We start from the raw sequence: 25,941 nt of genomic DNA, 5'->3' as shown, positions 1-25,941 counted from the left end.
TAGCTACATCTGAACTAAGAGGACGTGTATATATTAATAATGTAACAATTCTTAATGTTTTTGGGGGGAGGAAACCTTCTGGTTAATTTGGTAAAGTTGCACTTTGAATACAATTTGCTTCTGCATAGTTTTGTTTATCCCAGAACTATTTTTCCCGTTGCGCCGCGAACACGTCATTTACGGTACAATCCTGTCTGACGTCGCTGCGTCGCTTCCATGGTCACCTCCTCATTTTTGCAGCTTCCCTGAACTCTTCTCACCCCCGTGAAGCTGCACATTTTCACAACAATGGCTGCACTAATCAGGAGAATTATTAGCACAACTAAAGCTCCCGCTGCCATCGGCCCATACAGGTGAGATTAGTTTGGATAAATCATTGTCATACCAAACAGCTTGTTTACAGCAAGTCCATTATTTACATATACCACCTGTGAACAACGACACTTTACTGAGTCCTCATTTAGTTTCTTTATGATTTTCATTACTTTACCTCGTAAGATTTTTCCTCAGTCTCTTTTCTGGATGGATGTTAGGTGCATATTCGCTTAGCCGGAACAAAGCATGTTTTTCTATGTTGCACTTTGCACCATAAAGCTGCTGAAAGGTAGACAGCAACAAACTCATAAGTGTGCTCATGGTTGCCCTCTGATGGCAGTGGGCACAAGTGATTATTCAAAGCAAAACACTGTATTGATATATTTGTTTATACCTGAAGGGGAGGAGAAGCATTAGCACAACTAACTCTCCTTAGAGGAGAAGCATTCCTACCCACTGCCCTGCATGTTTTTTAGGTAACCCTACTTTAACACACCTGACTCAAATCAATGGCTCGTTATCAGGTTTTTATAGAACCTGACAAGCAGTTAAGTTAATAGGGACTAAAACATGCAGGGCAGGATTAAGAAAGACTGCTCAAAAACCAACACTGGCAACAAACACTTCATAACCTCAGAAAACTGAAAAGGATGAAAAATAAACTCGGGCTGGATCAGTGGGAACATTTCACTGTCTCTGACAGAAAAATGCTTTAATCCAGTTTGTGTCTCTCAGCCAAGCTGTGGTGGTTGATCAGACTGTGTATGTGTCTGGACAACTGGGAATGGATCCAGCCAGTGGACTGTTGGTGGAGGGAGGCGTTCAGGCTCAAACCAGACAGGTGACGCGTCACAGAAAACCCTGAAACTCACTCAAGATATATCTAGATATTCCTAATGAGAAAGTTTTACTAATTATTCTGACCATAGTGTGATTTAATGCTACTAAAGTTACTGTGTTTAGCTGCACATGGTGTAGTGAATTATTATACAAAAGGACTCACAAAGTAAACAGTCAGAGCAGCTGCTGCACAAATGTTTCAAGTGCTAGAAACATGGTGGGAGTTCTTTTTAAAAAGCATATTCATGTGGTTTCACTAAATATAAAATCAGTAGGAGTGAAAAGAACTAAATTATATTAGTATTTGCCGTGAGCACCGTTTGCTTCTAAAACGCGACAGTTTCACTTTAACCAAGTCAAGCTCCAGAGGTCAGGGTTGTGTCGATGCTCCACCATCTGTTGCAGCTCCTTCATTGTGACTAAATATATTGTAGAACTGTAGTTGTGTGTTTCGGTCTGTTGTTCATCTGTAAAATGAATTAATGACTGACACAAACAATTATATAACATATAAAAGCCTCAACTTGTGGACCGTGTGTCACGATGTCGACTTCTCGTTTTTTCTCAGGCACTTGTGAATATGGGTGAAATCCTCAAAGCTGCTGGGTGCGGTTATGAGAATGGTGAGACAAACTGGTTTTACTGATACAATGATTAGTATTTACTGTCTTTTACCTTTTTAATGCAAACCAAACATTTTATCTTCATTCCATGCAGTTGTGAAAACTACAGTCCTCTTAGCTGACATGAACGACTTCAACAAAGTCAATGATGTTTACATGCAATGTAAGTATTAAATCATACATTTATATGTTTAATCTGCAGCGTTTTATCTGTTGATGGGTGAAAAGTCATGACAACTCTCAAGGCTGGATCACTTAAACCTTAACTCAAAGTTCAGCACCAGGTGGCAGCACAAGCTGTCGTACCCAGGCGTGACTTTCCAGATAAGTGGCATGTATGGTCCTTTTGCAGTATGCACTTAGACCTCAGCTTATTTTTATATTTTTTAGAAAGCATCATCCATGCATTTGCCAATAAATATTTTAATACTCCATAAAACATCAGCAGCAAGTAAAGGTATGAAACAACAGTGCAGACAGAAGGGCTGCTGTCGATGTTTGCTCAGTCATTTAATAGTGAAACGTGAGCCACTGGGTTAAGCTTAATCTAAGTGCAAGAAAACGTGGCATATCTGATGTGGCACCTCTTAGACATTTCAGTGGCATTTAAGTAGCAGGAGCGTTTCTATTACTCATTGATCCTCTTGGAAGGATAAAAAGAACAAGAAATAAAACGTGAGAAGCTGGCTTCATCTACGGAATGCATTGTGTGTGAAAATTACAGCACATAAAACTTGCAGGAAAACGAACTCCCTTCTTGTCAACATGCCATAATGTGTCAGAGTAAATGACTAGATGAGGGCGAGGTGCTAATAAGCAGAAATGCAGTGCTAATTCACGTTCTAAAGAGGTTTTGTGAAGCTGAAAACACCGTGCTCAGTGTTTTGTTTTTGTTTGTTTTTTTATTCATTCTGGTTGATTAGATGTTAGTTGTGGTTCAGGTTGGTTAGCACACAAGTTATCATTCCACTTACTGAACGAAAATAATAAAAATGCTTTAAGCCCTCCTGCCAAAAAGCATCAGTAAGAGAATAATAGATTAGCTGGCTTTACCATTTTTATGTAGGATTAGTAGTAGTAATAATAATATAATGATGATGATAAAAATAACTATTATTATTGTAACAATAAGAATAATGATAAATTATTATTATTACTGTGGCCGTATTGCAGATTATTTCCCTCTTTGTTTAATATTAGTGCTTTTTATGTACAAAAATCTGAGTATTGTAGATTTTTGTAACATGAATGTGTAGTAAATGTTTGTATCTTTATGTTTAAACCAGTTTGCAAACGTTAGGTTTTTAAAGTTTGAACAGTAATTTTTACAGGATGTGACTGGTTAGTATCAATCACACACATAATTACCAGTATGTAACAAATTCCAGATTTTTCTCTGCATGTTGAAATTACTTTTGTTCAGTAGCTGGCTGAAGTGTGATTGCAGGAAAAACAAAAAGACAAACTGAAACCTTTTTTTTAAGTTTGTTTTTGACTTTTTAATGCGCTTCCTGCAGCAGCTGTAAAGCTTTTAATGTTTTATATTAAAAGCGCTTTGAATTGGCTTGAACATGAAATGTGTTGTATAAATAAAGCTGCCTTGCCTCATTGCTGTTACTTATTTATGATCTCATGAGTCTAAATGTCCCTTAAAGAATCTGCTTGTTTTTAATCATTGACTATGGTAGCCTACCGTTATTTCTCCTCCTAATGCTGGTGGGTGGATTAATGGCATTTTAACCTGAATATGTTGCAGGTAAAACTTAATATAAACCCAGTTTGTGTGTGATTCTTAAAGAGCAACATTGTGTAGATTTTACTGTGTGGGTTGGTGTGATTTAAGGTGCCAGACTTGGGCGATGATGCTGCTTGTGTTTAAATGTGTGCACTGATGCTCTAATGGAGCTGCTTTCTCTAGTTTTCAGCAGCAACTTCCCCGCCAGAGCTGCTTATCAGGTTGCTGCTCTCCCCAGAGTGAGTACTTTATGACCTTTTTGTCTTTTTTCCACTGATCCTATGACGGTTTTATCGTGACCCGAAGCTTTTTCTGTGTCCAGGGGGGACTGGTGGAGATCGAAGCAGTCGCTGTTTTGGGCCCTCTGACTGACGCTTAACAACCACATCTTAAAAAAATAAAAAGCAATCATACAAAAGGTTAAATGTTTGGGTTTTTTTTCAACTGATAAAGGAGGATCTTGTCGTTTATTGCAGATAATAAACTGGTTATTGTTTGTAGAATAAAATCGTAACGGGTCGCCAGCAGCAGTCGAACTCGGAGCACTTTCCCTTCTCATTAACATTGATGAGACGTGTTCAGAGACAACGCTGCATTTTCATCTCATCCTGCTCACATTTCACCTACAATAAGTTTCTAAGCTTGTTTGTAGGCTTGAATTACATTAGCAGCCTTTACGGCACCAGCCGTACCCCCGACGGCATGTCGATCAACTTCCACGAATCATCATCAGAAATAATTACATAGATTCAGTCAACTTTCCTAAATCATGATAATTTTATGTGCATAAAATAATACTTGCAGCTGAGTCGACAAGCTCTTTGTGTGCCTCAGTTTTCCTGCATGTATGTGTTGATGACCTTTGGGTGAAGCAGCAGGTTGTTGAAAGTAGATTGTATGACAGAAGCATAGGGAGCTCATGAAACCTACACTTGGGATTAAACCGTAACGTAACCCTTGTTTCTGTACATTTTTCATTCTTCATCAGCTCTTACTAAATTTATGAGTCTAGTATATAATGATGATGTGTCTCCACATGTATCTGAAGGCCGTGTGTCTGCAGGTTTGCATTCCTCACACCAGAACATTCACTTTCTGTCTGGACCATTTAAACAACCTGCCTGTATGTTTTGTAATAGCAGATGAAGTGTTTGCTGTCCTGTTTGCTTGTTATATGGTGAGAAATGTTCATAAAGTCTCTCCTGCTGTTGCTGCAGGTGCAGTCCATTCATTGTCTGCTGTTGAAAACATGAGCACATATCTCAGGTTTTAGCGTCCCTTCACTGGCTTCCTGTTCAGTTTAGGATCAATTTTAAGATTCACTTATTTATTTTTAAGTGTCTTAACGGCCTCGCCCTTCCTTACCTGGCTGAGCTGCTGCATCACCACACACCACAACGTGCTCTTAGATCAGCGGACCAGTTGCTTTTAACTGTCCCTCAGACACGCTGTAAAACCAGAGGAGACGGAGCCTTTTCAGTTCTAGCTCCAGAAATCTGGAACAGCCTCCCCCTACAGGCTAACTCTCTCGCTGTTTTTAAAAGCCGTTTAAAAACACTCTCGTATTCTTCGGCATTTTAGCAGGACTTTGTTGTCATCTGTGTCCTTGTATTTTATTTTTAACTGTTCTTTTTCATGTATCTCTTACTTTACCATTTTATTGTTATTTTATTTTCTCAAGCTGTTTTTGTTCACTTGCAGTTTCTGTACTGCACTTTGGTCAGCTGTATGCTGTTTTTAAAGTACTTTATAATTATATGGTATGGTCTGTGCATGCTGTATGTTGTGGTTTGCAATTTGCATATTGAGTGTGACGTTTATTACTTTTTTAAAAGAGAGAACAGCTTGTATGCAAAGTTCTGAATGATTTTGAGTGGTATGTGGTTGAACTGGAAATTTGCATTTCCAGGAATTGCTTTTTATTTCCCTGTTAGTCCAAATTAATATCTTTCTCTGCATATATATCCTGTCCAGGGAGTACCCTGCCTCTAGCCCAGTGATAAGCTCCAGCTTCCCCACAATCCTTACTTGAAAAAAGAAGTTAAGAAAATGGACAGAGAGACAGGTTGATGGAGCCATCTCAGGCTCTTTATGTGGCGATCCTCCATCCAGGCCTGGATCTGCGTGACGTGGACGATGCTCTGAGCTGGGGAGCAAAGTCTTAGCATAACGAGGTGAATGTTTTTCTAGGATAATCTTGTATGTTTCTTTAATAATGCATCCTTGGCAGGTGCACATCTGCCTGATTCCAGCCTTGCAGGAGCACTTTCTGATCTCTACTGATCTTCTGTATTTAACAGTGCGAGACACTGGTTTGTCGGCTTGTCCAGGTCTCCATCGAACCATAGAACAAAGCAGAAAACTGCGCTCAGATAAAATCACCGTAATCCAGTCTTCTGCTGTCCGGTTCCTGTGGGGTTTTTTAAACCTCTGCTTGAGTTCAAGGTGCAGTTTGACTCCAGTGTTGCCTGTAGGACCTGGTTTCCAACTATTCATGGTGGTCATTGCGCCCCAGCTTCAGGTTGCCTCTGTGTTTGATGGATATTTTATGTCAGCAGATGATTCTGGAGTTTGAGGTCGTCCATTTCAGTCACTTTTTGTCTTCTGGTAGACTTTATTGTCCTCACAAAGCTGAATGACGTGCTTCTGCAGGAAATTCATTATTTGTAGTCAAACTCAGAGATGCTGATTAGAGAATAAATCGCAGCGGTCTCATATTTCCTTCCAGAGCTGTGTATGTATCTCAGTCCAAGCTAATTCTTTATCATGTCATCCATGTGGATGTAAGTATGTATGAACTTATGAGAAACACAGCGGTAGGTGAGTAAAACTTTATTCTGTACACTAAAAGATTAGAAGTATTTTAGACAAAGTTCAGGTAAGAAATATATTACAGGGAATGAAACAGAAAGGAAAAGTAAATCAAACCAAGCAGATGTTTGTTTTCCCGGAACATCCCATACATCACAAGCAATCAGTCTTTTTACATCTCCTAAAGAAGAAAGCTAAAAAGCATGTCCACTAATGGATCTATGACTGTGCTACACGTGCATCCTACAAGCATGACATTAGCGTGGCTGATTACACCTTAAAACTGATACTGAAAAGGATTTTATTGTAATTTTAGGAACAGTACAGCTGTGAGATGTGACTGTGTGACAGCAGATCATGTCAGTACGTGGACCATCTGGTTCCTCTAATTATTTATCAGTACAAACTTCTGATATACATGTAATTATCTACTTTTGAAGTAGATGTTTTTTTTTTACATAAACAGCTGAGATATCCAAAAGCATCTTTTAAAGGCAGCGTAACAGTGGCTTGTAGTGTTTTCTTTCAGTATCGTGTATAATTCAGGGTGTCGTATCCCTATTAATGTAATTACTAGTAAATAACATGTAAACTTTTCCAAAAACTTCAATCCGTAAATAAATGATCAGTATTGTTTTATGAAAACTAAAGTACAGTTAAACTGAACCAGGTTGATGAGGTGCTTCATGCTTCGCCTCTGCAGTTTGGTTTTCTCGTCACCTTGAACTCTTTGCATAATTTTATTCACAGTCGTGTTTGGCTTGTTTCCCTCAAAAGCAGCTACGATAAATAGTCAAGAATTTTCCTGCAAGCGTCCTTCCCTACATGTTTACACAACATTACCCCCAGCTCTGAAGCGTTAACTATCTTTGTAACAAGAGTTCACAGAGTATTGCACCACCGTATCACAAATCACAAAAGTTTTTTGTTGCACTTTTGGTGTAAAAGGCCTACATGTGCGGCTTCAGGCACTTGATGTCCCAATAGAAAAAAACTCCTCCTCTTCCTCAGCTGTAAAGGTTTCCTGAAAGAGAGGTTATTAAGGCACATTGAGTTTTAAGGAATACACAGTTTGGTGAGTGTAGATGAGACAATACTGAAAGTATGGAAGGGTTTGGGTTTTGTTTTCTTCTGCTTTGTCTTGTTTTTATTTCCAGGGGTCTCAAACGGGAGCTTTGGGCTTTTTGTTGTTTCTCTCTTCTGAAAAGAAAAAAACAGACAGGAGACAATATTAAAACCTGATGTGCACTTCTGCAATTTCACCATTCAGATTTTTATATCTACGTTTGGTTGTGCAGTTAGCAAGCTATTTAAAAATAGTTTCTTTTTCTTTTTCTTTTGAATATCACCCCTTACATTATGTTTTAAAATGTCAACACAGCTGTAGTCATCTATGTGTAAAAACTGCTGCTCTATGCATTTACAGTTTATTAAAGTACCCAAATTAATAATTTACTGAAACTCATTTGCATTTTTAAAACTTGTGTGTTTCAAAGTTTTAGCTGCGAGACAGAAACTGATGATGTGACTCAACACTTTTCTCCTCTTTCAGTGAGTGAATCTTCTGCTCATCTCTGCCTGCCCACATCCACTCTTCCTAATTTATCACCTTCATCACCACAGTTTAGTGACTTTTACAGCAAACCTCAGCGACTTCATAGACGAGACGGCCGTGAAGGACGGCATCTAAACCCATAAGAACCCAACGTTACATGTATGAAACATGCAGTTTCTGAAACCTTTGGCATCACATTATTGAACAAACTTTACTCAAAGTCAGACACAAAATGATTTTTTGTCTTCTGCCTCTTAGTGGTCACAAGAAAGCAGAAAATTACACTATAAAAATGTTGACAAATCGCATGGTAATAAACGGTAAATATTTCTGAAAGAATTTGGTACTTTTTTTTTATTTTACATTTTGTTTAAGGGACAAATAAAGACCTTACATTAAAAAAGATTAGACTTATTAGGGTCCGAGCCATACGAAGTATGGCAAGGCCCTATTGTTATTGTAATGTTTATTATTATTTTAAGCACAACTCGCTCAATTTTGACCCCCTTAGGCCCCGTGAAAAGTTGCGAAACTTGGCACACACCTCACGTCCGGTGAAAATTTCGATAATCTGGCGTTTGTATGCACGCCAATGCAAAAATGCCTCGACGGCGCCCCCTAGAAACGCCAAAAATGGCCTCTAGAATGGGGAAAAAATTTTTTAGTTTGACGTAGGACGACGAAATTCGGTACACATGTCTATCACATCAAGACAAGTAAAAAAGTCATTGAAACGCCTGTTCTCATGGCAACGGGCTGTCCGCCATCTTGGCGTTTGCGGCCATTTTTTTGCCCGTTTTTGTCAATTTGGGCGCATCGTATTTGAACGAACTAGTCTGAGGCGATTCATGCTATTGGCTCCACGTTCGCCATGGAGCTTCGTGACAAGATGGGGACCAAAAGTTATTCAAATCTTTCTGATAGGAGAAAGCGTGTTACCGTGGCAACCCATAGAAAAAAGCGTTCTCGCCATGAAACACGGTTCACTCATATCCCTGCAGAAATACATCCGATCGGAACCAAAATTCTGATAATTCATATTTGGGAGGTCCTTAACGCATTGTAATATGTATTGTGTTGGGGGGCACATTTTGGGGGGGCCCCTAGGGGCCCGATCGTCTACTTTGACCTAGGGCTACGAAATTCGGCACACATGTGTATCAACCCTAGACAAGCAAAAAACTCAATTAACAACCTGTTACCATGGTAACGGAGTGTCCGCCATCTTGAAAAAAATACTCCTCGCCATGAAACACGGTTCACTCATATCTTCGCAGAAATAGATCCGATTGGAACCAAAATTCCAACAATTCATATTTGGGAGGTCCTTAACGCATTGTAATATGTATTGTGTTGGGGGGCACATTTTGGGGGGGCCCCTAGGGGCCCGATCGTCTACTTTGACCTAGGGCTACGAAATTCGGCACACATGTGTATCAACCCCAGACAAGCAAAAAACTCAATTAACAACCTGTTACCATGGTAACGGAGTGTCCGCCATCTTGGAAAAAAACCTTCTCGCCATTATACACGGTTTGCTTATATCTTCGCACAAATTCATGCGATGTGCACCAAAACTGTAAATATTCATATTTGGCAGGTCCTTAACACATTATAGAATGTATTGTGGGGGGGGCACTTTTTTAGGGGGGCCCCTAGGGGCCCGATTGTCTACTTAGACCTAGGGCTACAAAATTCAGTACACATGTGTAACAACCCAAGGTGAGTAAAAAAGTGCATTGACCACCTGTTACCATGGCAACGGGGTGTCCGCCATCTTGGCGTTTACACCAATTTAGCACTGTATGTGCATTGTTTTTGAACAAACTAGTTTTGGATTCGTGCCTTTTACTTCACATCCACCCGGAAGCTTTGTGGCGAGTTCGGGTGGAGGGTTCGGCATGAGGCGAGGACCCGATGGATGCCGCTTGCGGCTTTAATTTGTTTTGTTTTTGGTTGTTTATTTTGTTTTTGTTTTTTGTGTGTGTTTTTGGTTTAATGTTAGATTTTGTTTTTTGTGTTTTGGGTTGTTTTTTTGTGTTTTTTTTTTTCAGTTGTTTTTTTTTTTTTTGTTGGGTTTGTTTTTGCATTATTTGTTGTTTTTTTTAGTTACGTTTTTTGTGTTTATTCGTGTTTTTTATGTTGTTGCTTGTTTTTTGGTTTTTTTTGGGGTTTTTTTTTTGTTTAGTTGTTTTGATTTGTGTTTGATTGTTTTTGTTGGGTTTTGTTGTTTTGTGTTTTCGGTTGTTGATTGATTTTTGTTTGTTGTTGATTTTTGTTTGTTTGTTGGGTTTTTCTTTGTTTTGCGTTGTTGGATGTTTTGTGTTTGTTTATTGTTGGGTCTTTTTGTTTAGTGTTTTTTGTTGGTTATTATGTTTTTTGTTTCGTGTTTTTCGTTGTTTATTATGTTTTTTTTTTTTGTTGTTGTTGTTTATTGTGTTTTTTGTTTCGTGTTTTTGGTTGTTCGTTGTTGGGGTTTTTGCGTTTTTTGTTGTTTTTTGTTGTTTATGGTGTTTTTTGTTGTTTGTTTTTGGTTGTTTATTGTTGTGTTTTTTGTTGTTTGTTTTTTGTTTTGTGTTTGTTTGTTTATTGTTGGGTTTTGTTTTTGGTTTTTTATTGTTGGTTTCTTTTGGTTTTTGTTGTTTTTTTTCGGTTGTTGGTTGTTTTCTGTTGGGTTTTGTTTTTGGTTGTTTTTTGTTGTTACTTAATTTGTTTGTTGTTTATTGTTGGGTTTTGGGTTGTTTTTTTTTCAGTTGTTCATTGTTTTTTGTTGGATTTTGTTTTTGTGTTTTTGGTTGTTTTTTGTTGTTTTGTGTTTTTGGTTGTTTTTTGTTGGGGTTTTTGTTTAGAGTTTGTTTATTGTTGGGTTTTGTTTTTCGTTGTTTTGTTTTTGGTTGGTTGGTTGGTTTTTGTTGTTTTTGTGTTTTGTGGGGTTTTTTGTTAGTTTTGTTTGCTTTTATTTGTTTGGCCTTTTGGTGTTTTGCTCAGGTGTGGAACCCTATGGCGTTGTGATCTGTGCTTGTAGTTGTTTTTTTTTTTTATGTGTACGAATTAAGGTGGTGGAAATGCATCCATTTATTCTGCTCCTGTGCAAAACATGCATAACTGGGAGAAGAATTTACCAATCCTTTGTAAAAACGTGTTGCAGGTGTTCACCTCAGCAGCTCTTCATTGCTCTTATTTACAGTTACTGTTAAACATATCAGAGGATGTTATGTTTGTGATGTTTTGGACGGGTGTTGCTGCTGGTTTGTTTGCATTGTCAGCACAGGATGTAACAATGGTCTCTTCTGTCTCACTGGGCTGAATGTCTGCCACATTTATCTGACTTACGGTCTCAGAAGGCTGATCACTGGTAACAGAAAAGAGTTCCTGATTTTTCCAATGATTAAATGCTTCCATCAACTCGACCTGTCTTTGATTTTGTACATCCATCAGCTCCATTATATATCTTCCATCGCCTTTGTTATAATATTCATCTTTGACTTGTTTGTCGCTGGGAGAGACTTCTGCAGAAGTTACAGCAGTAACTCTCTTAGCATTGGTCACAGCGCCTGTGAAGCTGGTTAAACTGTTGACTGATTTAGTTGTTTCTTTAGTAGAGGATGTAACAATGGTCTCTTCTTCTGTCTCACTGGGCTGAATGTCTGCCACATTTATCTGACTTAAGGTCTCAGAAGGCTGATTACTGGTAACAGAAAAGAGTTCCTGATTTTTCCAATAATTAAATCCTTCCATCAACTCGACCTGTATTTGATTTTGTACATCCATCAGCTCCATTATATATCTTCCATCGCCTTTGTTATAATATTCATCTTTGACTTGTTTGTCACTGGGAGAGACTTCTGCAGAAGTTACAGCAGTAACTCTGTTAGCATTGGTCACAGCGCCTGTGAAGCTGGTTAAACTATTGACTGATTTAGTTGTTTCTTTAGTAGAGGATGTAACAATGGTCTCTTCTGTCTCACTGGGCTGAATGTCTGCCACATTTATCTGACTTAAGGTCTCAGAAGGCTGATCACTGGTAACAGAAAAGAGTTCCTGATTTTTCCAATGATTTAATGCTTCCATCAACTCGACCTGTATTTGATTTTGTAAATCCATCAGCTCCATTATATATCTTCCATCGCCTTTGTTATAATATTCATCTTTGACTTGTCTGTCGCTGGGAGAGACTTCTGCAGAAGTTACAGCAGTAACTCTGTTAGCATTGGTCACATCGCCTGTGAAGCTGGTTAAACTATTGACTGATTTAGTTGTTTCTTTAGTAGAGGATGTAACAATGGTCTCTTCTTCTGTCTCACTGGGCTGAATGTCTGCCACATTTATCTGACGTAAGGTCTCAGAAGGCTGATCACTGGTAACAGGAAAGAGTTCCTGATTTTTCCAATTATTAAATGCTGCTATCAACTCGACCTGTCTTTGATTTTGTACATCCATCAGCTCCATTCGATATCTTCCATCGTCTGACATAACGCACTGAGTTGGAACTGCAGAAGGCAGATTATTTTCCTCAGATAAGGGAGTTTGAAGTATGAAAGGGTGATTGAGTGCTTCAGCAGGGGTGATCCGTTCGTCTGGATCCACCTGCAACATCTTTTTGAGAAGACTGATGAATCCATCTGTGTCTTCAGGTTCTGTGGGCTTGTCAGGCACCTTATGCAGTGTTGGCAGATCTTCCAGAGAAGAGATGTTGTCGTAAATATACTTGACGGAAGTAAAACAACCTCCTTCAGATCTTTCATATTCATCCATTGTATTCCACTCCCATTCTGAACCGTCATCCGTCTCCACCCAGTTAAAAAAGGTTTCGGTTTTGAGTCCTTTATCCAGTATGTAATTAGGAATACCTATAATCTTTGAAATGACTTTCATGATGTCATAATTATGTTTGCCTGCAAACAGGTTTTCACCAAGATACAAGAACATCAGTGTGCATCCCAAAGCCCACATGTCAACTGCTTCATTGACTGGAAGGCCCAAAAAATTCTCAGGGGCTCTGTAACAAAGTTTTTGAAAGGAAGGATGATTACACAAATCACGTGACTTAGCAGTTAGTCCAAAATCAATTAGCTTCACTTTGAAAGGCTGCAATTTCCGGTTTACCAACATTACATTGTCTGGGTTAATATCATTGTGTGACAAACCGATACTATTGAGTGCGTTGATGGCCTCCAGTAGCTGCTTTGCAATTGTTCTGATTTCAGAAACATGCAGTGACTTCCTCTTCCGTTGTATCAAGTCAGATAAGCTAATGTCCAGCTTCTCAAAAACCAGACAATTTACGCCCATGTACTGAAAGGACCTGTGGAATTTGATCAAATTGTTTTTGTCAGGATCTAATTTTTGGATTTGGTGCAAGATCCCAGCTTCTCTTCTTCCTAGTTCGTTAAATTTTCTTTTCAAAAATTTAATTGCCACTGTCCTGTAATTGTTGTACACGTCGATGCATTCGGCCACTTCTCCAGTAGACCCTTTTCCAATAAACTCACGAAGACAATATCCTCCCAACGGATCATGCACATAACAATTTACTTGTATCGCGGGATGAATATCCCTACTGGAACAGATTCCCATTGTAAACTGTGACGGATTAAAAAAAAAAAAAATCCTGTAAATTTGCTAGATACTGAAAACTACTTGTCTTTTCTGAAGCGATCCTTTAGAAATGAAGGTGTGTGAACAAGTAGCTGGCTATTAAAGAGTGGCGGGTCTGACATCATATTCAATTGCCTTTGACATCAAAGGATTAAAGGATCAAAGAATCAAAGGGAAACCAATCTCTGACGATGACGTCAGATTCCACCCTCTTGCTTCGATCTTAAGGACCTTTTGAAAATAAATTAAAAGTACTTCCTGTAGCTGGCAGCATATTCGGCACAATGTTTATGTGTTGCCATGGTAACGCCGGAAGCCGGCATTCGCGCTGTTTTTTCTTTGTGGGTTTTTATATAAATTGAATTCCTTTTTTTAAACACAGTTTCGGAGTGTCTGATTGTATTATTTTGGAAATGCTCTGATGATTTTGGCCATTATTTGATTGCTGTGCTGCTGTTTCTGTGAGAATAGGTTTGCGTTTTCAGGTCATGTGACTGCGCCCCGGAAGCTGTTCACTAAGCGCCAACAAGAGTAAAGTAAAAGAGACATCGGGAGGAGTTTTATGCGCTTAATAATTCTACTGCTGGTCTGAAAGGCGAACACGGTATGTTTGATGAGGTATTTCTTTTGTTTATGGATATATTGTAAACAAGGTTTAAATTGGATATTTAAAACGTAAATATATTCTAATATTTGTGATTGGAAAAGAATATTTGAGCCTTGATTTTGAAAAGACAATTTTGTCTTTCAGTTTTCACGGTGTTTCGTGGTTATGGAATAAAGAAAAGTATGCATCAGTAAGAAGCGTGGATTCTTTATGACCAGAGTAGTTATAGTGAAAACGTGGCCCAATTCCACCAAACCATGTCATCTCCTGTTGGGATCATCAGGCTTCAGAGTGCAGACCTGCTTCATCTCCTGTTGGGATCATCAGGCTTCAGAGTGCAGACCTGCTTCATCTCCTGCTGGGATCATCAGGCTTCAGAGTGCAGACCTGCTTCATCTCTTGTTGGGATCATCAGGCTTCAGAGTGCAGACCTGCTTCATCTCCTGTTGGGATCATCAGGCTTCAGAGTGCAGACCTGCTTCATCTCCTGCTGGGATCATCAGGCTTCAGAGTGCAGACCTGCTTCATCTCTTGTTGGGATCATCAGGCTTCAGAGTGCAGACCTGCTTCATCTCCTGTTGGGATCATCAGGCTTCAGAGTGCAGACCTGCTTCATCTCCTGTTGGGATCATCAGGCTTCAGAGTGCAGACCTGCTTCATCTCCTGCTGGCATCATCAGGCTTCAGAGCGCAGACCTGCTTCATCTCTTGTTGGGATCATCAGGCTTCAGAGTGCAGACCTGCTTCATCCTGTTGGGATCATCAGGCTTCAGAGTGCAGACCTGCTTCATCTCCTGTTGGGATCATCAGGCTTCAGAGTGCAGACCTGCTTCATCTCCTGCTGGCATCATCAGGCTTCAGAGCGCAGACCTGCTTCATCTCTTGTTGGGATCATCAGGCTTCAGAGTGCAGACCTGCTTCATCCTGTTGGGATCATCAGGCTTCAGAGTGCAGACCTGCTTCATCTCCTGTTGGGATCATCAGGCTTCAGAGTGCAGACCTGCTTCATCTCCTGCTGGGATCATCAGGCTTCAGAGTGCAGACCTGCTTCATCCTGTTGGGATCATCAGGCTTCAGAGTGAAGCCCTGCTTCACGTCATGTGGTCACCAACAACCAGGCCATTTCACGTTGAACTAAGTAAAACACAAGTTTCACACCAAGCATTTCTGGCACGATATAAGAGTAAGTTGTAAACTTAACAGTGTAACCACATGGCAAAGCCACTCAGAGCTAGTGAACTAAAACCTTAGAGGTCATCGTTTGGAAATTCAAATCTGTCATCTCATGGTAAAGTGTCATAACTAAACAAAAAGGATCATATAAGTGAAATACACAAGTTGGTGTGATTTGAGAACATATTTCCTTTGAATGACAGATTTCAAAGCAGTACTGTAATTATATAACAGGTTACTGCAGTGTGTCTAAAGCAAGGTTTTGCATTACTTGCAATGGTTGAAGTTGTATATTTTTAGGGTCCGAGCCATACGAAGTATGGCAAGGCCCTATTGTTATTGTAATGTTTATGTTTATTATTATTCTTCTCAGCACAACTCACTCAATTTTGACCTCCTTAGACCCTGTGAAAAGTTGCGAAACTTGGCACACGCCTCAGTCCCGGTGAAAATAGCAATATTCTGGGGTCTGCGTGCACGCCAATGCAAAAATGCCCCGACGGCGCCCTCTAGAAACGCCAAAAATGGCCTCTAGAATGGTGAAAAAATTTTTTACTTTGACGTAGGACGACGAAATTCGGTACACATGTCTATCACATCAAGACAAGTAAAAAAGTCATTGAAACGCCTGTTCTCATGGCAACGGGCTGTCCGCCATCTTGGCGTTTGTGGCCATTTTTTTGCCCGTTTTTGTCAATTTGGGCGCATCGCATTTGAACGAACTAGTCTGAGGGGATTCATGCTATTGGCTCCACATTCGCCATTGGAGCTTCGTGACAAGATGGGGACCAAAAGTTATTCATAATCTTTTTGATAGGAGAAAGCGTGTTACCGTGGCAACCCATGGAAAAAAGCGTTCTCGCCATGAAACACGGTTCACTCATATCTTCGCAGAAATAGATCCCATTGGAACCAAAATTCCAATAATTCATATTTGGTAGGTCCTTAACGCATTGTAATATGTATTGTGGGGGGGGCACATTTTGAGAGGGCCCCTAGGGGCCCGATCGTCTACTTTGACCTAGGGCTACGAAATTCGGCACACGTGTGTCAACCCTAGACAAGCAAAAAACTCAATTAACAACCTGTTACCATGGCAACGGGGCTTTAATTATTTTATTGGTTTTGTCTTACTGGGTTAAATTTTCTGAATTATTGTGATACTTGTTAATAGTCAATACAAGTGTGTAAACTTTAACTTATTCAGATGGTGCTTTTATCAGCTTAAACACTGTTTTTAAAGTTAAGAATTTATTAAAACAAAAGCTTTTAAACAAACAGCTTTTCAGCCTTATTTATTACTTTCTGTGCTCTAATAAAAATCTGTTTAAAATGAAATGTATGGGAGTTCTACGGAAGCTGAGAGCAGCCATGCTTGAACATTTTTTTAAAACGTCTTCATTTTGAACTAATAAGTTAATATTTTTTGAGCTCAACATAAACAAGGGTGTTTTTTCTTTTCCAAGATATCTGAATAATTTATATCATTACTTTCAAAAGCTGATAGAATAAAGAGGCTTCTTTTGTTCAACTTCAGGAAAGTGAATGCCAAGAAGTGAAAAGAATAATGTTTTGCTTTTACTTCTGGGAAGTTCCAGCAATTATTAGTTCAATTAGTTCAATTAACAACGTAGGATATATAAGGATATATTGATTGCATGTGATGAATATTGTTAGTGCTGTTGTTTTTATGAGGTTATGTCATGCCTAGTAGGAAATGTGATAATGGTTTCATGTCTAAGGCTTGTTGTGATTACTGCAATGGGATTATTTAAGATTATGCTACCAAAGATTCTAAAATTATTCTGTTATGAAACGAGAACAAGCTTTTCCTTTAGCGTAGTGGGTTAAAAGGGGAAGGGCGGTGTTTTGGCTGGAAGAAGCAGAATGCGAAGTGGCAACTTTTTCATCATATAGCAACATTTAGCAAGTTTTTTGGGAGATTCTAATTATATTATATTCTATTCTATTCTATTCTATTCTACAGTCATTTAGCAGAAGCTTTTATCCAAAGCGACTTACATATGAGTGTGAACAACACAAGCACGAACTCAAAAAGTAGAGGACATCGTAGGAAGGTGCCAGTGGACTTTCCAGTTGGATGCAGGTCCTTTCATGAAGTGCTACAGGCTTTTTTTTTAGTTTAGTTTAGTTTTGTTTTTTGTTTGTTTTTTTGTTTACTCCCTTCCCACCCCATAATATCATCTATGTTAAAATACAAAGAATTAATACCATAAAGTTTGTTGCAAAGAACTGGGCCACAAGAAGTTTTCCAACTTTCTAACAAATATAGCTATACTAGGTGTTGAAGTGCTGCTTGAAGAGCTGAGTCATCAGCTTGCTCTTAAAAGTAGACAGGGACTCTGCAGAGCGGACAGAGTTTGGGAGATCATTCCACCATCGTGGCACAGAGGAAATGAGTCTGGCTGGTGATTTAGTCCCACATATTGGTGGTAACACGAGGCGTCTTTCACTGGCGGAATGTAGCTGTCGAGAGGGAGAGTAGGCCTGGATTAGAGAGTGAAGGTAGACGGGAGCCGTTTGAGTTATTGTTTTGTAAGCCAGAAGCAAAGCTTTGAATTTGATGCCTGCTGCAACCAGAAGCCAGTGAAGAGCGATTAGCAGCGGAGTGACATGAGCTTGTTTGGGTTGGTTGAAATCCAGACGTGCTGCAGCATTCTGGATCATCTGCAGAGGTTTAACAGAACACTGCAAGTAGGGAATTGCAGTAATTGATGTGTGAGATGACCAGAGCCTGAACCAACAGCTGAGTCATGTGTTCTGACAGGTACGGTCTGATTCTCTTGATGTTATAGAGAGCATATCGGCAAGTACGGGCAACCAAGGAAACATGGACCTTCAAGGTCAACTGGTCATCCACCATGACCCCAAGATTCCAGGCAGCAGACGTAGGAACAAGTGTGACAGAGTCAAGCTTCATACTTAATTGTGGATTATATAATATATCTTATTAGAAACTGTTGGCATTGCTGGTGCAGACCAGGGGTTTAGCAGTCGGCACCTTGTTGCTCCAGCTGAGCACCGGTAGCCAGTAGTACCCACTCACTCAGCCCAGACAGCATCATGGTGCTGAGAATCCTAGCTTTGAACACAGCTAGCTAACTTATCGGTTCCTCAAGGTGTATGCAACCTAATTTAAGATCCCGTTTCAGCCAGTAGTCTGAAATGGTTCCTCTGATTTTCTACGCAGAACAAACAGGCTGACTGACCTCAACCTTTCTGAGACTGTAGATGGAGCTCAGCAGAGTTTTACCTTTTTCTTAGTAATACATACAAAGCATCTCATGCTAGCAAGATTTTTCAATGGAGATGGATTTTGACAAGCATCAACAGCATGTTTAGCGATGCTGCAGTGTTTTTACTGGGTTGAAGTTGTGTTTGTGGGTCTGTTCTTACCAGTTCAGTCCTCCTTTTTGGCTTTCTCACTTTCTGTATTCTAAGAGGCTTCATTTGCAGATGCCACTGCACACACACAAAGACAAACATTAAATCAATAGGACATTTTCTTCTTTCAGTGCACATTAGCTCCAAGCTGTTTGACATAACTTCTCCAACACTGTGTTGATGACATAACAGCTGTTGCAGCGGCCCTCAGAGAAAATGTTGATATTTAATATTTGGGGAGATTTTTTTTAGTTTTGTTTTGTTTTTTCTTTGTCGAGCAACTGTAATACACACAGGCACATGTAAACACATGTACACGTGCATCTCCTCCAGAGAGAGGGAGGAAGAAAGTGCTATAAAAGTTACCAGACCAGTATTCTACACGTGCGCCATGAAGGAGGCGTTTCTGTCCTAAAAGTACAACATGTCCTGAAAATGAAGAGTTGATGTGTACTGTGTGCCATGAGCTCTGCTTTTTACAGTACAGCCGAAGAAATATTGTATTTTAATTGTCAAAGATCCTAACATGAAAATAAATAAGATATAGTAAATTTAATTTATATAATCTTATTATTGACTCAGATTTTAACCAGTTATGAGAAAAACAAAAGAGTCGTGTGAAGACTATTTACATTGTTGTGTGTAATTATCAGCTGCAGAGCATAATTAGGCTTTAGGCAGCTCACAATAGAGCACGATGTCAGAGATGCCTGACCGGTGCTGTTGTTCTGACAACATACTTCTGCTATAATCAACATGCTGAAGACAGTCCTCATTTCTCTGGAAGCGTGCTGCTACTGCTTTTTCACACAGAGCTATCTGTTCAGCCTGGAGGCCAAACAATATCCCATTCACTCTTTCAGCCGCACGGGAACAGCTGAATAGTTGATTAAGAACTTAAGGTTTCCAGTTACATATACTGGATACCTGTTCAGTTACCAAAACTTAAGCCTATGATCAGACGTGAAGCGAGAAAAGGGATTGGTCATTTGGACGTGTGAAAATAAAATTATCGATGAATTTTGTTGCACATCAGTGAGCCGAACTTCTCATCTCTACGTGCTTGTTTGCACATGCTTCGCACCCAACTAATGCATGCATAACTTTCCCAGCTATTTCGCTGGCCAAAATCTGCCTCATGAATAAGGAGAGCTCTTTGACGTTTAAGCTGGCATGACAAGTTTTTCAAGGAAATCATTCAATTACCTATAAACCACTGAGCAAGAAATCTGCCATAAACTTGTTCAAGGTCGGGATTAGTTCTAATATGTGGCTTTTATCACATGTTTTTGTCTTCTACTTGTTTTATATTATGTAATGAAATGTAACCACGCTGTACAGTATTTATAATGAAATGAAAAACAAGAAATAAAGCTATTTGTTTTTTGTTTTAATGAGTGAACATGTCTAAGATGTGGAAAAAAATGAGAATGTTTCATACCCTCAGGTGAAGGTTCAGGTGCTGGACCAGCAGCAGGTGCTGGGGTGGAGCAGGCTTCAGATTGAGCCAGGGTGGACTCCACCGCAGAAGCTTCTGCTGTGGCTGCTGTCGGCTCCTTTGCTGCTACTTCTGTCGGAGCTTCTGAAACACTTGCAGGTGCTGAAATTTCTGCATTCTGGACTGGTTCAGTAGCAAGTTCCACCTCTGTCGCTGGGGCAGGGGTGACCTCTGTGGATAAAGGTGCCTCTGCTGGCGGAGCAGTCTCAGTAGAGGCCTCTGTTTGCACCTCAGTGACAGGCTGAGCAGCAGATGGAACAGGAGATAATGGAGGCATCTCTGGAATAGTTGCTGTAGCAATATCTGCGTCTATTACAGGCTCCACGGCATCTGAGGGCTCAGCTGGTGCTGCAGCTTCATTTGCAGCTGGAACTACATTTGGTGTTGAAGACTCAGTTGGTGCACTTTCTGAGACTCCAACCTGTGCTTCTGAAACAGTCTCTGGTGCTGAATTTTCAGTTGCTGCCTCTGTGTTTGCAGACGCGGGAGCTTCGACAGCTACTTCAGCAGAAGCATCAGGAGCTACAGATGCTGCTTTAGCTTCAGCTAAAGCTTCAGTAGGGGTATCAGAAGCAACCTCAGCTGTAGCTTCAGCTGCTGCTTCAGCTGGGGCCTGAGGACCCACTACTTCAGGAGCCTCAGATGAAACTACAGCAGAAGCCTCAACAGCAACTTCAAAAGCTTCTGGTGTCGTCTCTGGCTCAGATAGAACAGCTTCGACAACTTCTTCTGCAACACCAGGGGACTCTGTCGCTACTGTTTCACCTGAGGCTTCCTCTGTGGTCTCAACAAGGACTTCGACTACAGGAGGGGCCTCTTCTAGCGTTGTTTCTACCGGAACTGCTTCCTCCACTGGTGATACTCCCTCCACCACTGCTGCAGCAGCTTCAGGCTCAGCAGAATCTTCTGCTACAGCAGAGACAGCAGCTTCTGGTGCTGTCTCCTCACAAACAGCAAGTTCTGGCTGTGGCTCAGATGCTGCTAGGAGGTCTTCCCCAGAGCCAAGATCCTCTTGGGCCTCCACGGCCATCAAGACTGCCTCTGTCTCATCTTCAGTTCCTGATTGAAGAGCATCTGGTAAAGCGGTCTGCACGGGCAGCTGCATCTGGTCCTCTATAGTTTTTGCATCCTCTGCAATGATGCCATTTCTGACTGCTGTCAATACCAAAAGAGGACAAAAGAAAGACTGTTAGTATTTACAGCTTGCAATCATTCTGCACATATCAGTAGATAATCCAGTCAGTTAGTGATATCCTGTTAATCTGTAACAAAACGCTGACATATCAAACAACAAAACAGTCCAAAGAACGACCCTTTGACATTTTCTGGGGTCTGGATCTGCCTTTGAGTGAGTATGTCCTGTTTGTGAACACCTAACCATCTAGAGATATGTTACATACACTCCCCTTTAGTTCCTTTTATTAATTAAAGAACATATTAACAGATTGAATTTAAACATACTCAACATGAAAACACATTTAAGTTAAAGTGGATGCATATGTGAATCATTTCAAGTTACTAAAACAGACAAAAATATAGATATTTCAAAATGGTTCAGATACTTTGTGCATAAAAACAAAATCTGTAAAAAAAAAAAAAAAAAAAAAAAAGGTTCCTAGTGCTTCTTATTGATTTGCAAGTTTTCCTTTATGTCATAATAATTACAGTCATTTTGAGAAAGGCTGCACCAGTCTGCTGCCACTTCTACTCCAGCTGCAAGTCTTAAATTATGCATATATGACAGCTTCCTCTGCAGGGAGGGGCATGTAATTCAACTTTTCCCAATCTTTACTTTGAGGATCATCTGAATTCAGATCATTTCATGCCTCTGGGAGAAATCTCCGGGTACAGTACAGGTAAGGATGCTAATCATTTAGCTCATCAGGCTGAAGGGAATTAATGCTGCGTTTTATTTCACTCAGAGGTCGAAGTCGGAACTGGGAATGACCATAACCAAGTTGAGAGCATTCACAGTGACAAAGTCCGAAAACTTCATGGATGCTTCCAGGATTTTTTTTTTTGTTGTTGTTGTTTGAGACTTCAGAGGCTAACATGTTAGCAACGGTCGCTAATGTTAGCAGAGAGACTACATCCAAGGTTTCATTTAGTGTTTTGGACATTCAAATAGAGGGCGTTCACATTTTATTTCCAACTGGGAAATACACCATAAACACACCATAAATCCACAGAAGTAGAGAAATACTCCTGAAAGCTACTGTCGGTGAGTTTGGGTTTGTAGCTACATCTTTAAATGAAAATTACTTTAATGCAAAGAAAAGAAACAAAAACAGAACTAGAAAACAAAATCGTTACTGGACCAGACCGACTTTTGATAAACAGAGAAGAAAAAGTCAGCTTGTTATCAGTAGCAAAAACAAGTATTTGTGATGTTCTGCGTTAAAGCACATTAACATGGCTAACCTGCACATCTGTGAGGGCATTGCTCATGCTGAACCATATTTACTGGTTTTAAAGCTACGTTTGCTGAGATCGTTTCTAAGGAAATCCAGAAACAAAAAAAGTTCCTAAAGAATTTTACAAGTTTTTTGAAGAAATGTAATGTTTCTCATCCTTGATTTAAACAGTTTGCTAATTTCTTAATGTGGGTTACACAGTCTCTCAAGTTCTTAGGAAAAGGAGCCTGAAGCACAGTTTAGCAGGAAATCAGATTTTAACCAGAAAGGGGCACAAATGCTGGACTGTGCTGAAGAATACATTCATTTCCCGTCCTGAAAATATGGTTATTAAAGCCCTCTGGACCCACTCTATCAGAGGAAATAATAAAAACACATGCGACTATTGGCAGGGTCCTTGACCTTTAGACATATTTTTTGGTCTCCCCTTTTCGAACAGTCATTGAGGATATGGGCAGGTCACCACCCTCCTGAGACTATAATAGACAACTTCACATTCGTAAACTCAGATTACAGTTCAGTTTTATCTGTTTGATATCAACGCTTGCTACCTCGCTGTAACACAATGGTTGACAAATGAGACCAACCAGGAGGGTTCAGTTGGCTGAATGGGTGGATAAGTTTGCCGTTCCAGCTTCCTGATTTTATTTGTCTGTCAGAAGCGTTAAAAAGAGCTCAGAGTGATGGGTGGAAGGGAATGTGACGGCTTGGCAACTCGCATGAAAATGAGCCTGCGGAAGAACACGGAGCTCAGGAAAGCGTTTAAGTAAAACAAACCATTTCTAACAACATCACCTTTGTTCTGAGACGTGGAAGAATAAAAGCAAATCCTTCCTGACGTCCTGCAATGTAAGTTGGCTCTTAAACTTTTGCATGTTTAACATGAGTCCATGACTTTCTGTCTTTTAATTAAAAAAAAAAAAAAAACTCCACATCCAGCATGAGAGCGAGAGAAAGTTGCAGCTTGAGTTGTCGTCACAAACTTGTGTGGAAAACTGTGAATGTGGCTGTTTGGGTCGAGACAGTCACAGCCACTCCAGGCATGGGTGACTCGTGTGTCAACATGATTTAGCAGCCAAAGATGACACAGATCCCAGTCAAAACAGCACCATGGCTGGCTGGAAGTACAGAGAAAGAGAGGGGAGGTGGAGGCGGCACAGACCAGGGGTCCAGACTGGGGATGGGACCAGTGATGCCATGGATGGCATACAGCTGCTTTATTAGACAGACAGTGTACTGTATTAATTAAAACCTCCACTCATTCAAGCCACATTTAGAGAAGCCTGCTTGGGCCAAGAGTTCAACAACTGGTTTTCTTGTTGGGGTGATGTAAGAGCCTGGAAAGGGACCCCAGCTTCTCCAGGTGACCAAGGCTGACTGCCTGGAGGAACAATGCCATGACACAATAATACACTGTTGGAACATTGCGTACATGAGCACAGAGGAGGCTTTACCATGTAAAGTATGTCCTTAAAACTAAAAAAATGCCCTTTTCTTCTCTCAAATGTTTGCATAAAATTGAGTTGCACATAAAATATGAGCATTTCCAACAAGGCCAGCGACTGTAGTGGCACGCGTTGCAGTGAGAACACTGTGTTCATACAGCTGTGCTTAGCATGACACAACCATGTGCCAGTAAGTTGTTTAGAGTCATGAATGGACAATCATAGACTGTGTTTTGAGGGTGCATGCATAGGCTTGAACAAAGAGTACACATATGCACAGCTGGAAAACCAAAATAGCCATGACAGGAAGAGCATATAGTTGAAACACAAGAGTGCATTGCAGTCCCTCAGAGGAAAGATGGAGCAGATTAAAAGAAAAGCGTTCAAAATCATCCATCTCCAATCTTCTCATCTCTGTTTGCAGTTCAGACGCTTCATATCATGGAGATAAAAATCTACACTGCTGACTTCACAAAGAAACCCACTGCAGCTAAATCTTTAAAGATGAAAGTAGGTGTCACGTATCTTTTGGATCATCTCAGTTTTATTTAGCAGTAAGTTTTTCTGGTGGATTAAAAAGCAGCTGAAGTCATGAATCAGAACAGTGGCCTGGTAGCAAAGCGTTTGGATTACAAGCCTCAGGCTGCAATTAAGACTCCAAAAACACTTCCAGCTGCTTTTCCACGCAGTCCTACTGTAAGATGTTGTCCTAAACACACAGTTCTGTACGCTCAGAGAAGTGAACATGCTTCACAGCAGAGCAAATCAATTCCTCAGCTCCCTTCTCATCAATAAGTCATCAGAAGTTTTTTTTTTGTTTTGTTTTTTTTATCAACACATACTCAGTGGTCACAAAGCTTGAAAAAAGTGGATAAAAATAACATCAAATACTTGAGAGGCAATGATGACAGGGTGACTTTGGATGAATAATTCTGCAGATGAAGAGCTAAAGTGTGCTGTGCAGGAGAGTGTGAGAGAGGAAAGCACACGGTGTACCAGACCAGCCGGCTGCACTCAAGACATGGAAGTAGCCTCAGGACACTCAGAGCACCTACTGTACTGTCTCTGAGAAAAGTGTTCACGTTAAAAACAGGCACGTTTCAAAGAGAAATGGCACTTTAACATTCAATAACTTTACACATGTGATCATTACTTACCCACTGTGTCTCCATTGCTCTCCTCAGGCTTAGTGCCTGGTCTTTTCTCCTGATCAACAGTCTGAGCACTGGATGATGAGCAACCCATGATTGCAAGCAATAAGATGAGATTAACAAAAATAAAAAATAAAAAAAAGTGGAGCCTATTGCATAAGCAAAAACAAGTCTCAGGACGGTCTGTTTTTAAACCTGAAACTGTCTGGCTGTGCAAATATGGACTACTAAACTTTCTTCAGTACTTAAGAGGAGCTGAGCACCATTATCTCCCCGTGTCTCTGTGTTTATTCATGGCCTGCTGCCCTCCTGCTCCTGACAACAATCTGTTTCGAAGATACAGCAGTGCAGTCCGTATTGCCGAGTGTTCCCTGCCTCCTACTCACAGTCACACTATTCATGTAGAGGAGGGGGAGGAAAACACATACATGGCGTGTGTGTGTGTGTGTGTGTGTGTGTGTGTGTGTGTGTGTGTGTGTGCGTGTGTGTGCGTGTGTGTGTGTGTGTGTGTGTGTGTGTGTGTGTGTGTGTGTGTGTGTGTGTGTCCTCCCCTTCATGGCCTGGTTGAGGAGTAGAGCCACCACCTTGTGGTAAAGTTTAAAATAACATGGGTAAAAATTTATTTCTACACTCTGAATGACTTGTACGCATGTTAAAGTTTATAATAAGAAAACAGAAATAATATGTCACTTCAATTTTTTATACATGTAGATGTGTGTACTTTTATTTATTTATTTATTTATTCATTCATTCCTCTCTTCCTGGTCACTTG

General features: G+C 40.2%; 2 protein-coding genes across 2 annotated transcripts; one reads left to right on the top strand and one right to left on the bottom strand.

Moving 5' to 3' along the window:
* Positions 1 to 223: 223 nt before the first annotated feature.
* On the top strand, positions 224 to 3,922 carry LOC306756140 (2-iminobutanoate/2-iminopropanoate deaminase-like). Its single transcript, XM_079240810.1, has 6 exons — positions 224 to 353; positions 1,051 to 1,156; positions 1,724 to 1,778; positions 1,873 to 1,941; positions 3,697 to 3,752; positions 3,836 to 3,922. Exons 1-6 carry the CDS (start codon positions 289 to 291, stop codon positions 3,890 to 3,892), a joined length of 408 nt encoding a protein of 135 aa, XP_079096936.1. The 5' UTR covers positions 224 to 288; the 3' UTR covers positions 3,893 to 3,922.
* A 2,418-nt stretch (positions 3,923 to 6,340) lies between these two features.
* Positions 6,341 to 25,479, bottom strand: LOC306755774 (uncharacterized protein). Its single transcript, XM_079240286.1, has 4 exons — positions 25,176 to 25,479; positions 20,103 to 21,314; positions 18,674 to 18,739; positions 6,341 to 7,524 (listed from the first exon to the last, which is right to left on the bottom strand). The coding sequence occupies exons 1-3, from the start codon at positions 25,261 to 25,263 to the stop codon at positions 18,714 to 18,716; spliced, it is 1,326 nt and encodes a 441-aa protein (XP_079096412.1). The 5' UTR covers positions 25,264 to 25,479; the 3' UTR covers positions 6,341 to 7,524; positions 18,674 to 18,713.
* Positions 25,480 to 25,941: the final 462 nt, after the last annotated feature.

This window comes from Telmatherina bonti (genome assembly GCF_933228915.1).
Source record: "Telmatherina bonti genome assembly, chromosome: 5".
NCBI classification, from domain to species: domain Eukaryota; kingdom Metazoa; phylum Chordata; class Actinopteri; order Atheriniformes; family Telmatherinidae; genus Telmatherina; species Telmatherina bonti.
The sequence above is the reverse complement of the archived record's forward strand: the minus strand, read 5'-3'. Positions and strand labels throughout refer to the sequence as shown.